At 41.3% G+C, this 16861-nt stretch overlaps 1 protein-coding gene across 1 annotated transcript; it reads right to left on the bottom strand.

Annotated features, from left to right (window-relative positions):
* Positions 1-700: 700 nt before the first annotated feature.
* On the bottom strand, positions 701-16721 carry CCNJ (cyclin J). Its single transcript, XM_075843239.1, has 6 exons — positions 16464-16721; positions 15421-15530; positions 7872-8082; positions 4733-5032; positions 4475-4634; positions 701-3323 (listed from the first exon to the last, which is right to left on the bottom strand). Exons 2-6 carry the CDS (start codon positions 15487-15489, stop codon positions 2912-2914), a joined length of 1152 nt encoding a protein of 383 aa, XP_075699354.1. The 5' UTR covers positions 15490-15530; positions 16464-16721; the 3' UTR covers positions 701-2911.
* Positions 16722-16861: the final 140 nt, after the last annotated feature.

Genomic DNA, 16861 nt, shown 5'->3' with positions numbered 1-16861 from the left:
CTTTCAAAGTATTGCCAATGACTGCACCCGATAACCAAACAAATCCATCATCAGCATTTGTAACACTAGTTTGTGTGGTGAAAAGGCACCAACAGAAAGTCACTAATGTATGGCCAGCTTGAAGACAATTCTGATAAATAATTAAAAAAATAAAAATAGGCAAAGCCATCAGCATAACAGAAAACTAAATAGACTATCAACACAATGTGTAAAAAGGTCTTTATTAAATCCAATTCAAAACTAATAAAAACACCCCTGTTGGCCAACCTTAGCCCAAAATGAAGAATATAGAGCCAGGATCACACAGATTTTAAGCAGTTTTCAGCTGTTTTCTGAGCCAAACACTGTAGTGGACACAAAAGCGAGAAGATGCATCATTATTTTATACATTTCCTTCATTTTTGATGCACTCCTGGCTTTGGTAAAAAAATAAAAAGCCAAAAACAGCATCGAAAGAGTATGAACCTGGTCTTAACCCCCCCCCCCCCCCAAAAAAAAAAACTAAAACAAAACCACAAGGGCATTTACCAATATCTTTGAGTCATTCAGTGTGGATACGGATGGCAGAAGACTGATGACAACGTCAGCACCAGGGAACACGGGTGAGGAAATCAGATGACCACATGCTTTTCCATGCAGATATTTACTGCGACATATTGACCATGAACAAGCAACACAATGTAAAAGAAACCAAACCAACTTTTAGGCAAAGAAAAGGTTTATTAAAAAATCCAAAGTGCATAGCACTCACCCAGAATTCTTTGTTGTGGTTTAAGACTCCAACAATTTTTACACATCCCACCAACAAAAAAAAACCCACAACAATTTGGCTTCTGCATTCAAACATGTATCATGTGGTCAAGTCCCTTCTCAATGAACAGCTCTCCGTGAACATAGCTTTGGCTGTTTTCTTAACAATTATGTCTTTGCACAACAAACTTATTATGCTACATAATAAATAATAAAAAAACAAAGTAAAAAAATAATTAAAAAAAAAAATTGTAGTGAACTTGCTGCCTTCTAAAAAAATGTTTTTTTTCAAAATGGACTCTGTACAGACGCCATACATTTGGATTTTTTTTCTATTTTCTCTACATTGTTCCCTTTATTACCAAGAGAACAGCTCCAGTGTTTGTAATTAACTAGTATGTTCTATAGAAGTTGGAGGAAAAAATAATTTTTACACAAAATTATAGACAAAAAAATAAAAATAACTATTTCGGGTTCACAAGTTAGCCGTTATTCAAGTTAGAGCAGAGCTTTGTAATAATGAGGTAGTTAAATAAAGACACTTAGAAAGTCCTCAAGCTGAAACGCTATCTATAAAATGAGGATTTTTTAGTATTTGGGCACTTCTTGATTAATTAACGAGCCTCATGTATAGAAACAGGACAATAAATTGTCCCAGTTGGCCATAATGACCAATCAGGTCACTTTGTTCCTTTTCGAACCTGCATTGGAAAAATGAATTTCAGAACCGGTTTACTGCTATGGACAACACCTTGAATTTGTCTCCACTAATTTTTCTACATGAGGCCCAAGTTTTATTTAAAGCAGCCATGTAAACGCTACTTATCTAGGATTAAAGAAGCGGAATGGGATTTCCTAACTACACTAAGAAAATAACCGTAATAAAATAGAAATTACATCATTCTACAATATTTGGACAAATCGCAAGCAAAAAGTTTTCCATCTACTTCAAAATATTGCTGAAGGCAGTAATCTCTGAAACTGCTGTTCCTAAACCTTATTTGTAACATGACATATTTTTGCCTAATTTTCAATGGCGGTTAAGTCTTATAATATTTAGGAAGAAGATTAAAGGGGTTTCCAAATAGATTTTTGTGACAGATGTCATTAGAGCCGCATGGGTTGGGTCCTGGCAACTTGATGGTAAGACTGAATGCGTCCTGGAACCATTTTCAGTGAAGTGGCTGTTCATATGTGGTCACTTGGGTGCTTCTACTGATGTGACTCATGACATGTCTACTTAAAATGTTTTAAAATTAAATTTGGAGGGGACCCCTTTAAACTTACCGATCCTATAAAGGGCACCAGTTCTGGTCTTAATCATTTGGCTTGTAAAGACGTCACCCAAACTATATCTAATGCTACCTACTGTGTCAAATCCTTATCTAAAAGCAACAAGAGGGTTTACTACCAAATTTCACATTGTTTGTGGTAACATCACACCGTATATATTTGGATATAAATTACACTACACTGCTTCCATAAGGGGGATTCAGCCAAAGACTAATTCCATAAGGGCTGCAGAACAGCCTAAAAATGACGTTTTTGCTGGACAGAAGCAAAACCATCTAGTAGAGGTCTAATCCTATGTTAAATAAAAACACCAGCAGCATAAACCGTAAGTTATAGATATATATTATTTCCCTGAGTTATTGTGAAAGATTGCCTTAAGAAAAAAAGTTGAGGTATAATTGAATTATTAAAGCAATATTTCAACATTTACCAGTAGAGAATGCCAAAAGTCATACGATAAACAAGTTTGTCCGCATCAGGCACCATGCTGGTGATGGGTGAAGGCAAGTTTGCTGCATCTTCACGGATAGGCAACATTTCTACATATTAATACTGTACATCTCCTTCGTAACATTAAAGAGGTCTTCTGGAGAAAAAAAAACCAAAACATAATACAAAAAAAAAAAGTGAGTATGATTCCCTGAAGATTGTGCTGGGTGTCCTAGCCAGTCAGACAATACTTTAGCACCATTGAGTGGTTTGGCCAATAAGTCTCACATTGAAATTAATCTTTGCTTTTGTAACAGACGCTTCCTCTGATCTTACATCACTGAGGGAGAGGGTAGAACCCCAAAAACAAAAAGTATGGACTGTAGATTTCACAGTATGTATTGCTTGAGTAGGGCAGGAAGGTTATGAAAGGCCTTCATCACCTCTCAAAACACTGAGTGATACAGGAGTAGTGTCCGTTCACTGGAAAGTTTCTGTTGTAAGACACCCCTAAGCAAGGCTTCACTTCTAGGGGTACAGCGGCTAGAGAGACACTGGCAGCAGTCTGTATGTGTGCCCGGGGCTGGACGCTTGAGGTCAGGCCAGAGGAGCAGGTCTGGAGAGGAAACGCCGACGTGTGGGCTGTAGACACAATCTGAGGACAGCCGGGCTGTGGAGTAGCTGGTTGATGATGAAACTGCAGCTGGTGTTGGGGATGCAGAAAGTGAGGCATGTGCTGCTGGACGTGGGCTTGTGGTGGGGCCGGGGACTGTGGAAATAGACATGGAGTCGCTGCATGGCTCAGATGAGACTTGTGCTTGTTGGCTTCTTTTACGTCATTGTCATGTGCACTAAAAGGAACAGAAATTAGAAGTTAAACCACAATAGTATAGCAGCCGCATACACCAGTGTGTGGTACTATAGCTTTAAAATGAACGTTTACCACAGAACACAATTTTTTTTCTTTTTATCTACATAGGTCCAAAATTTAGAGCTAAAAAAAGTGTCTTAATTTCTCATAAGAGCTGTTTTTCTGATACAGGGCACCAAATCCTCTACAGAGACAGAGTTGATTGATGCAGTCAGTCTGTCTGCAGCCACAGTGGACATTTACATTAGAGGGCTTTTCCAATAAAATAAAAAATAAAAAGGCGTATCCCTAGGATATTTGATTAATTTATGGTCTTCAGGGCTCAGACTTCTCGGACCCCGCTGATCTTGAGAATGAAGGGGCTGCAGCAGTGATTTTGCCCTCCATCCCCTTCTGAAATTTCCCTGCAAAGCGGCGCCCCCAGCCACTCGGCGGTGAGGGAAATGCAGTGGGCCCGATTCACTTGGGTGCCGCTGAGCAGGGAAAAACCGTGAAGATACCGCAGTGCTAAAACATATACATATGGTTGTATTTGAAGTGAATAAATACATCCGTCCTTTCCCTGGAGGTCAAAGGATTGTGAAGCAAATCGCATCACATTTAAATGTAAAAGATGGCAGTGTGGCGATATACCACATAGGTGCCATTTTAATGGTGTCCATGGGTACAAACTGGTGTTTAACTCTACCTTTAACAACCAGTATACCCAGTACACATCCTCTCATCTATTAATAACTGAGTCATTTTAAAAGCAGAACACTTCCTAGACCTGAAAACTCAAATGGAAAGAAACATACGTAATATAAAAGGAAGTGGCACGTTTAAAATACATAGCTATACTGAATAACTGCTTGCAGTCTATCCGACATACACCCAAACCGCACCGGTTATCAAAACGACAGCAGATAAAAATAAAAATGCACTTTAAAGAAAAACAAAAAAAAAAAAAAAAGTATATTAGATAGAGTATATACCTATAGGCTCATCAGAAGAGTACAGGCTGCAATTTACGGTTATAATCTGCGACTGGACTAAAGACTAAAAAAACTTCCGTTTGCAGGGCAACCACAGGGAACACGAAATGTTCTCCTGTTCCATTGTAGAGCTTCACTTCCCAATCAAGGTACTTACATCAGTAATCTCTCAATGCAAGGCACAAGGATGTCCCAGGAGTACACAGTGAGACGGTGAAGCCTTGTAGGCCAAGAGGGCGTAAGCCGTAAGATAATGCGAGACGCTGCAACACACGCAGCAGCCACAAGTGAAGGAATGTAATTTAAAAACATGTGATCTGCAAACAAAAGCAAAAATAACAATGTTAACATGCATTTTTAAGATCTTATCCTTGGGTTAGCAGACTTAAAAAAAAAAAAAAAAAGGAGGCCCTACCTTGCAGAGATACTTCTAAGAAATAGTCTGCATATTTGGCCATGTAAATTTTGGTCTTCTCTAAGCAGATCATGGGCCAGCCATCATGGAGGTCAGTGTCGTGGACAGCAATGGACAAGTAGTAATCTATAAAATGGGCAGGAGTTGGGAGGCACAAGTTCCACCCAAATGTTTCCAGCAGCAGAAGCTCCATGTGGAGCAGATTTTGTTTAGTTAGCACCAGGTTCATGTTGGTCATACATCCGAGACTATTCAGCTGGTCTAGCTTTGGCACTCGATCTTCCTTATCTTCAAATTTACCTGAAAAAAAATAAATAAACCCGTACAACATGAAACATGCATCAAACCATCTTACTATTAATGCCAGTCTTTTATAGAATAGGATATATAGTTCGGCACAGTATTCCCATATACACCAAAAGAGGAAGCATGAAGCCAGATCATGGGCTTACTCCGATACATGACAGTATCTGAGGTTAGGGTTATTAGAAACATTGCAGAATTTGTTTACACCCGAATATTTAGGCCCCATCACGAAAAAATAATCCGTATTACAACTCAATACGACTATAATAATAGGACATACATTTTAGAAGGAACATACACATTACAGCTCAACTCAAGGTCCATGTTAATACTGATGAACGAGAGCACACCACTGGTGCAGCTTATTTCAGTCGGGCAATGTTTGGGCTTACTTCTATCCCCACCCGTAATTTATCCCCTCACCAAAGCAGTTGGCCTTTTTGGTCTGGCCTTTGGAGGTCAGTCAGGAGTCCTAGTGCCACAACCAAGGAGGGTCTATTGTATATGCCCTTCCTGAACAAAATATTTAAGTGGATCGGTAAGATATTTATACTGGCCAGTCCGATTTCAGCGTGCGGTCACTTATTAGTTAAAAGAGGCTCTGTCACCACATTATAAGTGGCCTATCTGCTACATAAGGAGATTGGCGCTGTAATGTAGGTGACAGCAGTGCTTTTTATTAAGAAAAACGATCTATTTTTACAACTATAGGAGCGATTTTAGCTTTATGCTAGTTTCTTAATGCCCAAGTGGGCGTGTTTTACTTTAGACCAAGTGGGTGTTGTACAGAATCAGCGTCATGTACTTCTCTCCATTCATTTATACCGCGCATAGTGACACTGCGTTGTTCACCATGTTCTGTCTTATACTGACATATTAACGTTACTGAAATGTTTAGACAGTGAATAGACATTCCTTCCAGCCAGGACGGGGCTGGATGTCTATTCACAATCCCTGCACTTCGTTAACGTTTGTTTGGTACTTACAGCAGAGAAAGCGTAATCTCGCGAGATCTCGCTGTAAATAACAGGTTACAGGGGGATTACACTTTGCTCTGCTGTAAGTACCAAACGTTAACGAAGCGCAGGGATTGTGAATAGACATCCCGTCCTGGCTGGAAGGAATGTCTACTCAATGTCTAAACACTTCAGTAACGTTAATATGTTAGTATGTATAAGACAGCACATAGTGAATAACGCAGTCACTATGTGCTGACTAAATGAATGGGGAGAAGTGCATGACTCCGATTGGGCAACGTCATACACTTCCCTGTACAACGCCCACTTGGTCTAATGTAAAACACGCCCACTTGGGCATTAAGAAACTAAAATCGCTCCTAACGTGGTAAAAATAGATCGTTTTTCGAAATAAAAAGCACTGCTGTCACCTACATTACAGCGCCCATTTCCTTATGTAGGGGATAGGGCACTTAGAATGTGGTGACAGAGCCTCTTTAATGTTAAAGTAGTTAGAACTACTACTTGTGGCACACGGAGTCCGCAAGTACGAGTCCAAGTATATTCACGTCACTAGAGCTACCCAAGCGAAGCCCCACTGATGTAGCTTCCGTGGGCCGATATAGCAGCCAGGGACTGCGGCTGCTAAAGTGTTCCGGTCGAGTCAGCAAATGGGGATACGGGGCTGCTCCAGTAGCTTCCCTGGGCCCACATAGCAGCCAGGGATACCGGCTAGTGAGAACAGTGTGGGGGTCTACCATCATGGCAGTGGACACCTGGATGGCGATGTGTGGGGCATGCTGTAGTACACTAGCATCGACATATTTGGCAGACGAAGGCAAAAAAAAACCATGATGTGAACATTGCCTAAAGGTCCCTATTCTAGTATATATGGGGAACATTCTGCACAGAAAGATCAGCATACTGCGCAGCATGGTTACATTCATACATTCCTTCATATATTGCTATACTGATAGGGCTGATGGGAGAGTAGAATGAATGAATAAATAGTTAGTGACCTTTAAAATCAAACTAATAATGGGAAGCAATGAAGGCGGATTCCTGAGCCAAGCGCTGCCTCCATCATTTATACAGATCAGCGGGTATTACAATGCACTCATTTTATACATAGCACACATTATCCAGCAGCGACATGAATACCATTTACAGGCATTACACAAATCCTCCTCTACAAGAAACGACTCCATTCAATGCTAACAGCAACCCCACTGTTACACTGGAGGATGCCAAGTCATCTAAATAAAAAAAGTCCCTTGGTGCCCGACATTTAGGATTATTTGCAACTGTTCATAACAGAAGACAATGGAAAAAATACAAAGAAGGTGAAGATCAAAATCACTACAAAAGGTGGTGGGGGGGGGGGGGGGGGGGGGGGATTGTGTATATGCCATAAATGTCCAAGATTGGACTATCCCTCTAAAAGGCAACCACAGGGGAATTATTACCAAAACCTTCAGCAGGTAAAGGAAGAGTTTCTAATACCATTATCGAATTGTTACTTATGTATTTCCCACATATATTCCTAATCTAGCGGTCTGCGCAGTCATTCTCCATTATAGTCTATGGTAGATATGGTGTCAATTTGGAGGTCAAACAGCCAATGGGATTGGTGTGAGGATGTACCTGCATAGGACCCATTCAATAAAGAGCCAAATTTACTTTTCTGGCATGCAGCCAGAAAGCAGCAATATCATCTTAACCCTTCATGTACAACCAGCCATTTGTTTGGAACGGAGCTGAATTCACATGGACGTTTCCAATAATTCACTGCTGACCCTGCATGCATCAATGGAGGACGAAGAAGTATGAAAAATATTACATACATAAGAATATGTAGAAATACTAGATGGTCTTACTTCCTAATAGCAAACAGGAGAGTGCCACGATATGTAGCTGTTGGATTGAGATATCATATCGGTCCATGAAGAGATCCAGCAGGTAGACAGCGAGATGACGGGCAGTAGGACACAGCTTAAATCGATTACTGACAATAGCGATCAAGTCTGCAAAGTAGCGTCTTAAGTTCAGCTGGGGAGACTGGCCTTTGTAGGACGGAAGCTTTAATTCCTAAATAAATTAAAAAAAGATAGCAGAATGGTAATTTAAGCCTGTAGAGAAACGCACAGGATATTATACCCCAGTTACACGCTCTGTAGAAAGGCACAGTCTTCATACAGGTTTTATCTCCACATGCTACATTTTAAAGTGGTCTTAAACACTTAAAGGGAACCGTCACCCCCATTTTACCTATTAAGCCAGCAATACCTAGTGGAATTGGGTGAAATATAATTTCTATGTAACCTATAATTATCTTCCAAGTAGGTTCTGTAGCTTTAGTATTAAATTTTTTAGCGTTGAAAAAATAAAAAATAAAAGTCATATTCATTCAAGCATTTCAAAGTTCCCGCCTCCTTACTTTTGACTGACCGCTCCGCACCTCCCTCCAGCACACAAAATTCCATGCTTGCGCAACAATGTCCTGTTCTGGTGCGTGAGCACAACGGGACACCATAGCGGCGCACGCACAGGGACTAGATTTGAGGCCCGAACGGAGCAGGGGGTATCAGACCGTACATGACCGGCGCTTACTCGTTCTCACGAGATTTTGGCATTCAGGGTGGGCGGACATTAGAGGAACGAATGAGACTGATGGATTATTACTATAAAAGGCGCAAAACGTTTGCTGACTTATTTACGGTCGGAGTTTAGGAGAGGGCAATAAACTTTTGACAGCAGTGGCCAGCGAGGGGTGAGTAGAGTCCAATAGGCGAAATGCTGGTGACTGGTTCTCCACTACTTAAAAACATGGCCCGTCAACATTTGTTGATTGGTGGCATTACCGTCAAGATCAGAACAATAAGGAGACAGCAAATCGTCCCTTGAGGCGGCAGTGACTGGTACTGCAGCTACTTTCATTCAATTGAATAGGAGGAAGCTGCAGTAACAGGCACAACTGCCCATACGAATAAGCTGCCGTGCCAGTGTCACAGCCCCTTCACCCCAAAGGTTGGACTCAAACCAATGAAACATTAATGGCCTATCCCAAGGACAAAATAGACGAGGAGACAGCACTTCCAAAATATGTCAGCTTTTTAATCACCCGTGCGACGTTTCAGTCCAGCAGGACTTTTCTCAAGCATTGCTTGAGAAAAGTCCTGCTGGACTGAAACGTTGCACGGGTGATTAAAAAGCTGACATATTTTGGAAGTGCTGTCTCCTCGTCTATTTTGTCTATCTGATATTGGGGACCGCGGATCCGGTCCTATTGAGGCGTGCACCCACTTGTGGTCCTGTGCTGTGGTAATTTTCTGCTTTGGATATATCCCAAGGACAGACTCAATGTCTGAGCTCCGTAGAAGCTCTTTAAACTGTAATCCATAGAGTTAGGTTTTATTTATCCATTGATACGTCTTTTATATATTTTTAGCTAGTAGATACTTTAAAGAGGCTCTCTCACCAGATTTTGCCACCCCTATCTGCTATTGCAGCAGATAGGCGCTGCAATGTAGATTACAGTAACGTTTTTATTTTAAAAAAAACGAGCATTTTTGGCCAAGTTATGACCATTTTTGTAGTTATGCAAATGAGGCTTGCAAAAGTCATAGTGAGTGTGTTTAAAAGTAAAAGCCCAAGTGGGTGTGTTTAAAAGTAAAAGTCCAAGTGGGTGTGTTTAAAAGTAAAAGTCCAACTGGGCGTGTATTATGTGCGTACATCGGGGCGTTTTTAATACTTTTACTAGCTGGGCGCTCTGATGAGAAGTATCATCCACTTCTCTTCAGAACGCCCAGCTTCTGGCAGATCACGCTGTGACGTCACTCACAGGTCCTGCATCGTGTCAGACGAGCGAGGACACATCGGCACCAGAGGCTTCAGTTGATTCTGCAGCAGCATCAGCGTTTGTAGGTAAGTAGCTACATCAACTTACCTGCTAACGCCGATGCTGCTGCAGAATCAACTGTAGCCTCTGGTGCCGATGTGTCCGACACGATGCAGGACCTGTGAGTGACGTCACAGCGTGATCTGGCAGAAGCTGGGCGTTCTGAAGAGAAGTGGATGATACTTCTCATCAGAATGCCCAGCTAGTAAAAGTATTAAAAACGCCCCGATGAGGTTACTGGAGTCTATGTCCCCAACTCTCCGGAAGCAGCTCTTTTATTCATGTTCCCGATGCCAATACAAGTTTATAAAAGCTCACTAGTTAGACATCTCCTTCAGGCAGCAAAGTCAGTAATCCCGCGCAGGTGGAAAACGGCAATACCCCCAACATTAGATGAGTGGTTTCGGGAGGTTGCCTTGATACAGCGAATGGAACACTTGGTGGCTCACTCCCCGGCATCTGTGGTAAAATACACGTCTACATGGTCTCCTTGGATAGTGTTTCTTTCTTCTCCTTCCTACCTCACGGCGGTAACCTGAGTCGGCCTATGCCCCTGTGAAATGTACTATGGCTTTTGCGCGCTGCTGATTTTCATTCATAATACGCCAGAACTGGAGTCCAGGATCCCCTTGTCCTCTCCCCTCCCTCCTATCCCTCCCTCTCTTGGGGCCTTTTTCTATACTTTCTCTTCCCCTGTCTAGGGTAATGTGCCTCTTCTTCTCTGTTTGAATTAAGTGGTCTCGCTGTACATTCTGTTGTTATGCCTCTAGGATTACTCATGCTACTGTTGTATACCGACCACTCTTTTTCATGTTGAGATGTGTTGCACATTATTGATTTTCCTTTTGGTGTTTTGTTTGTTTTTGCTTTGGTCCACTGACCTTGTTTGTTTTTATTTAGGTGTGGAGGCCTTCCCTCCACTATGTTTTGTAAATTTTGTGTTCTGAAACTCAATAAAAATTTGAATAAGAAAAAAAAAAAACGCCCCGATGTACGCACATAATACACGCCCAGTTGGACTTTTACTTTTAAACACGCCCACTTGGACTTTTGCAAGCCTCATTTGCATAACTACAAAAATGGTCATAACTTGGCAAAAAATGCTCGTTTTTTAAAAATAAAAACATTACTGTAATCTACATTGCAGCGCCGATCTGCTGCAATAGCAGATAGGGGTTGCAAAATCTGGTGACAGAGCCTCTTTAAATGAGCTCCTGTATTGAATTACTTCTCATACACTCTAGGAAAAAGGTGACAGCCCTTGTGGGATCTGTAATGGCAGCCATATTGATGGTCACAAAGCTTTAATGGAAATATATATAGCTGAAAAGTGGCTAAAAACTGAAGGGCCTTTATTTACTGGTGCTCTGTGCTGGCTCAGGTATAAACAGAAGCCATGCCGATTGTGCGCAGAGAGCCTGGCTACTATACTGGATCCATTGACTTTACACACACACGGCGTATTGAGGGCGGATACAAGGAGTCAAGCTGCGCAGCATATCCGCCCTGAACACCAAAGGGAATGCCGTCCGAAAACCCACACGACGCTGTGGTGCGTTTTTTGGGCGTAAATTATCGCACATACTAACCCACCCCCTCCTCCGACGTCCGCTCAGCAGTCTGAAATGTCATCCAGGGAGGCCGGACTGGAGAAGAAGCAGGGAACTCTGAGTAAGTATAACAATTTATTTATTTTTACTTGCGATTTTTGCGGCAGAATCAGATTCCGCCACAAATATCCCAACACACACCACTTTGTTGCGGGTTTAAGCACCCTATTGAATCCAAATGGGAAAACCCGCAACAGAAGAGCTGCAATTCGAGCATTAATTTACATGCTGCGGTTGAAGAAACCGCAGGTCAATTTAGGTGCGTTTTTTCGGTGCCATTTTTCTGCAGTTTGGGGACGAGATTTGTTGAAATCTCACCCACTCTGCAGCTGATGTAATACGCTGTGGATTTTCTGCAGTTAATCCTAATAGGGTCCGTCAGGTTTCTGTGCGGATGCCAGTATTTTTGAATATTGGATGTCAATGGGAGATGAAGTGGGGAAAAAAATCCAATCGGCTCATGTGGACATGACAGTAAAATCGGCCAACGAACGCGGAAATGCTCGTTAGTCAGCAGATTGGAAATTTTATGCTGCCATAAAAATAATCATTTGTCGGCAGCACATCTCCCTGTCTAAACGGGCAACGCGCTGCTGACAATATGCAAATGAAGGGGGGGGGGGGGGTTGTCAAACAATCGTATGGACTATCTTTAGCCCCCATAAACCAACAATCATTGCGCCTTGTAAACTAAGCAGACGAGCGGCACTCGGAACTGGACATGGATCTGCCTGTGTAAAAGGGCCCTTAGCCAGACCAGTCATGGAATGATATTATTGACTTTAGTGGTGAGTCAATTATTTTCTTGCCATTCAGGCCCCATTCACACGGAGGTATTTTGCTTCAGTATTTGGGTGCGCTCACAAGTGGGGTACTTGCATCGTATTTCTGAAGTGTAAAAATACGCTGCGGAGATTACATTGTATGCCTATAGGAAAAATATTCAGTAACGCAGACAGATGTGTCTAGTTCTAGCATTGCAGAATATTTTTCCCATAGGCATACATTGTAAAGTTTTCCGCAATGTAAGTTTACGCTGTGAAAATATGCAAGTACACCACACGTAGGCGCACTGTTTTTGTGAGAAAGCCAGGAGTAAAAACGAAACAGAAAAGTCTGATCGAAAGACTCGTACCTCGTCTGTTTTCTTGGACCCTCTCCCGGTTTTGGCTTAAAAATACTAACCTAAATACGGTCGTGTGAAAGTGGCCTTATAAACAGTAGCTCACACAGAGTTTTTTTGTAGGCAGAAAAATTCTGCCTCAAAATCCATTCTGGAATTTCAAGCGTTGTATTGATACTTTTTTTTCTGCGTTTTTCGCTGTGTTTTTTGACTGCGACCATGGAATCCAATGCAAGGACTGCAGGAAAAATAAAAAATAAATGCAGCGAAAAACACAAGCACAAGGTGGTACATACCACTTTAATTTCTCACACGAGCAGCCAAAAGCTGTCTGTGGGGGAAAAAAAAACAAACAAAAAGAAAAAAACTGCCTCCCATTGAAATCAATGGGGGATGATTTGGGTGTTTTTTTTGCCACGGAATCCGACACGGTTTCCGCATCAATATCAGCACCAAAAAAACAAAAACTTCGAAAGGCTGAAAACCTAAAAGGAAAAAAACAAAAATCAAGAGCACAGTTTCCCGTACAATCTTAGGAACACTACAAGCCCACGATCACCTTAAAATTTTTACGGCACAGTATTGGTGATATTTTGTGTAGTACCAATAAAAAGAATCCTACGCAGTGTTTAGCTGATCGCCATGGATTCAGCTTCTTAACCCCCTGGCAATCAACGGTTACCGTCAGGGGAAGCAACGGTCAGCATTACATGCCAGCTATCCAAATAGACAGCCGTCCATCTAATGAATAGACGCGACGAGTTTGCCCGAGCGTGCTGGTACATAGGGACATACCTCCATGTTTATATGCCCTATTAGGGTGGTTATCGTAGTGAGACAGCCTCTTGACTTAGTGACACATCTACTCTTAAATGGTCACTTCTAACACAAGTAAAATAAACATTATTAATGGGCAGACCCAATATATCGTTACTCAACTTCATGGGCCCTGTCCAGCTGAACACACTATTTGCCATGGTTAGACCAGGTTCATAACCTGTGTGAATTCAAGATGACGCATTTATATTTAGGCTTAGCTGAATTCCTTTCAGGAATGGTCTGCACAGGAAAACATGAAAACACACAGATTTGTAGGTAAAACTTCACACAAAAACCCTATTTTCTGTTTTTTTTTTAAGTGCCTAAAGACTAATTGAGTTGTGCAGATTTCAGACGTGACTGAGCTGTGTCGAAGAATAATTCATCAGATTAATTAATGTGGGTAACCATAGCAACCTAATCCACTCAGCTGAATGTCGGAAGAAATCAAGGGTAGAGCCCAAATAAATAATATATAAATATATATATATAAAAAAGTTACAATTAATTAGTCAACGACAGTATCGAGTCAAGGTTCCATATATTCAAAACTCTGAAGAGAAGAACAAAAGATCAGGGGTGTAAAGCCTCCGCCACCTTGAAGCTGGACACTTGTGGCAACAAAAGAAGCTTTTGCAATTGCTGGCCAGTTTGCGGTTTTGAGGGACGTCCCCAGCATGCTGCCGAATAACAAAAGAGATGTAAACCGTGGAAATCTACTTGTGGCAGCACCCAAGAGCCGGCGCACAAACTATTTTCAAACACACATGCCCTAAAGGGAAGTGAAGGCTCCCTGCTACTTAACACGGGAGTGTGAACTGAAGCATCGGGAAGTAGCCAGCTGGCCCCAACTCAAGACAATAAAACACCAAGGATCTCCCCTTCAGGAACATTTTTTTTTTATATTAAATTTATATATAGAATTTTTTAACATTTTAATACATTTCTTCAATTTATTGTTTTTACAATAATTGCTTTTTTTTTTAACTGTAAATCATTAGCAGAATATTTGCAGGGTATTAGTCCCCCTTTGCAGACAATCTTTCCAGCAATTTAAACCGCATCAAAAAATAAACAAACATGCATTTTTAAGACATTTTTCCATTTAGTGTCATTTTGACTTATTTTCTGGTGCTTTTCAAGACCTATAGAGAAGTCTATGGGGAAAAAAAAAAAACACTATACCCAGGGAATGCTGCTTATGAAAAGAAAAAAACAAAAACACACATAGTTGTGTAGCGCTTTTGATATTTTACTAGAGAGACTTTAATGTAATATCTGGGCAAACAAAAAAACTAAATTTCTACAGTTTAAGGGCCCATTCACACGAACGTGAATAACGTCCGTGTGGTGGGCATGGAAACAACGCACAGTACACGGACCCATTGATTTCAATGGGGTCGTTCACACATGAAGGACTTTTCACGCAGCGAGAGTCCGCTGTGTGAAACTCACTGCATGTCCTATATTGGTACGTTTTCACGCGCCTATTGAAGTCAATGGGTGCGTGAAAACCACGCACCGCACGCGGATGCACATCCTTGTGCGGTGCGTGATTTGCGCATCAATTCAATTGAAAATAATTTAAAAAAAGTGCTTTGCAAGTGCGTGAATAACGCATGCCCCTCGCAAAGCACACTGATGCATAACGCAGCACGCACGGACCAGATTCCCACATGTGAATCCGATACGTACGCTCGTGTGAATGTAGCCTAACGTCGCATGTGTATTCTAGTCATATTTTATTATGCCACCCACACTCTAAACCGTAATTTTTGATTTTGCATAACTAAAAGTTTATATATAAACAATGAAAAATAAGATTTATATATATAATAATTTTTTTTATTTTTTTTTTTAGATTATCCTTTTTTTTCCTGAAGGTCAACAATAAAGAATACATTGCAGGAATTTCATGGAAAAAAAACCAAACTAAAAATAGAGCAGATTAGAAGAGCACAGGATATTGCACTTACTTTATAGCGGAGAGTCTGATGGATGTCTGCAGCGAGCTGACCCTTCCACCACAACCCTTCAAGCTCCATTTCATGGGAAGTCAAGAGAGCAAATGGCAGAATTACCTGGTCTGCAAGAGAAAACGTCCAAAAAACAAGTTTATTTCTCCATATACTTTTTCCCTGTAGCTGAACTCAGCCGCCAACTCAACCCAACTTTACATACAAAGAGCTCCCTAAAGTGGGAACTGCTAGAGCAGAAAGAAGCTTCCCAGCCTTATTTGCGCTTAATTAAAATCCCACCAACAGGGGTTTAACCCTTCACACTTTTGAAAAAAAAACAAAAGTCCTAGCTCTTCACACCTGCAAATCTAATTAACTTTTTAATGATACTTTGCCATTGCTTTATCAGTGATGTATTAAAAACACCTAAAAATAACCAAAACCACCCTAAAAATAAGCCAATTTTTACAACAAATATAGAAAAAGTATTTAAAAGCGTGAAAAAGTTGTGTATGTATAACAGTACAATAGACAAAATAAAAATGATACCATTTATTACCCAAATATTATAATTAAAGCAGCGTAAGTGTTTAAAAAAAGAATCCAATACTATAGACTTCTTATTTATAAAGTTCAGAGCGACCTAGGAATAGCACTGTATATAAGTCGCCAAAAACACTCACAAAAGTTCACTTTAAAGTAACAATGAAGCAAAAAAGTTAAGTTTAATTTCATGTAATATTTGTAATTAGCTGCTAATCTTAGTGAAATTTAACCATTTACTTTTTCACGCAGTAATACATTTCAACAGAAGAAATACATAAAAAAATTAGAAAGAAAAACAAATCTCAGTAATATGTTCGTGCGAGTCCTGGGAGATCCACGCTCCATGCAATTACTATACAGATCACGACCAGGCTGCTGCCCTATAGAGGTCTATGGACATTCCTAGCAGAGGACACTGCAGCCAACAAAGCGCCATCACCCCCCTCAGACTCCCAGTGCAAGTTGCCCATAAAGTCCCTTAACATCCCCCCCCCCCCCCTCCCCTATCCACCGACCTCAATCCCTGATCCGCTCCTCAACTCTTCTCACACTCCAGGCGCATCTCTCGTCCCTTGTAACCGAGGCTCCCCGTTCAGCTTCTCGCTGCTGCCCGGCCCCGTCCATTAACAATCGGCTAGGATCTCCCCATCCATTGTTAAAGGGCCGAGCGCTAATGGAGTGTATACAAAGCCCTAGCTCGGACACATGCCGCTGGGGGGAGCTCAACCAATAGTAGATGATCTTACAGCTGTGGCTTCCGTTTCCGCCCAATCACGGCTGTGCTCTTATTTTAGGATTTGGAAACTGTAAATCGCGCAGCCGCACCTCGAAAGAATTTTGAGTCTCGTAGCTTTCCGTATAGTAATTGAGTTAAAATACATATAGCTACGTCGGAGATGGGTAGGGTTGGTGA

This window comes from Rhinoderma darwinii, chromosome 11, assembly GCF_050947455.1.
Source record: "Rhinoderma darwinii isolate aRhiDar2 chromosome 11, aRhiDar2.hap1, whole genome shotgun sequence".
Taxonomy (NCBI): Eukaryota; Metazoa; Chordata; class Amphibia; order Anura; family Rhinodermatidae; genus Rhinoderma; species Rhinoderma darwinii.
Note: the sequence above shows the minus strand (reverse complement) of the source record. Positions and strands in the feature narration are given on the sequence as shown.

Bases quoted from the DNA above. Each gene is read 5' to 3' on its own strand.
- CCNJ (XM_075843239.1), bottom strand. From the start codon at position 15,489: ATGGAGCTTGAAGGGTTGTGGTGGAAGGGTCAGCTCGCTGCAGACATC. The intron at 8,083-15,420 runs GTAAGTGCAATA...TAATTTATTTAG, and splicing joins ATCAGACTCTCCGCTATAAA to GAATTAAAGCTTCCGTCCTA. The intron at 4,635-4,732 runs GTAGGGCCTCCT...TTTTGTTTGCAG, and splicing joins CTTAGAAGTATCTCTGCAAG to ATCACATGTTTTTAAATTAC.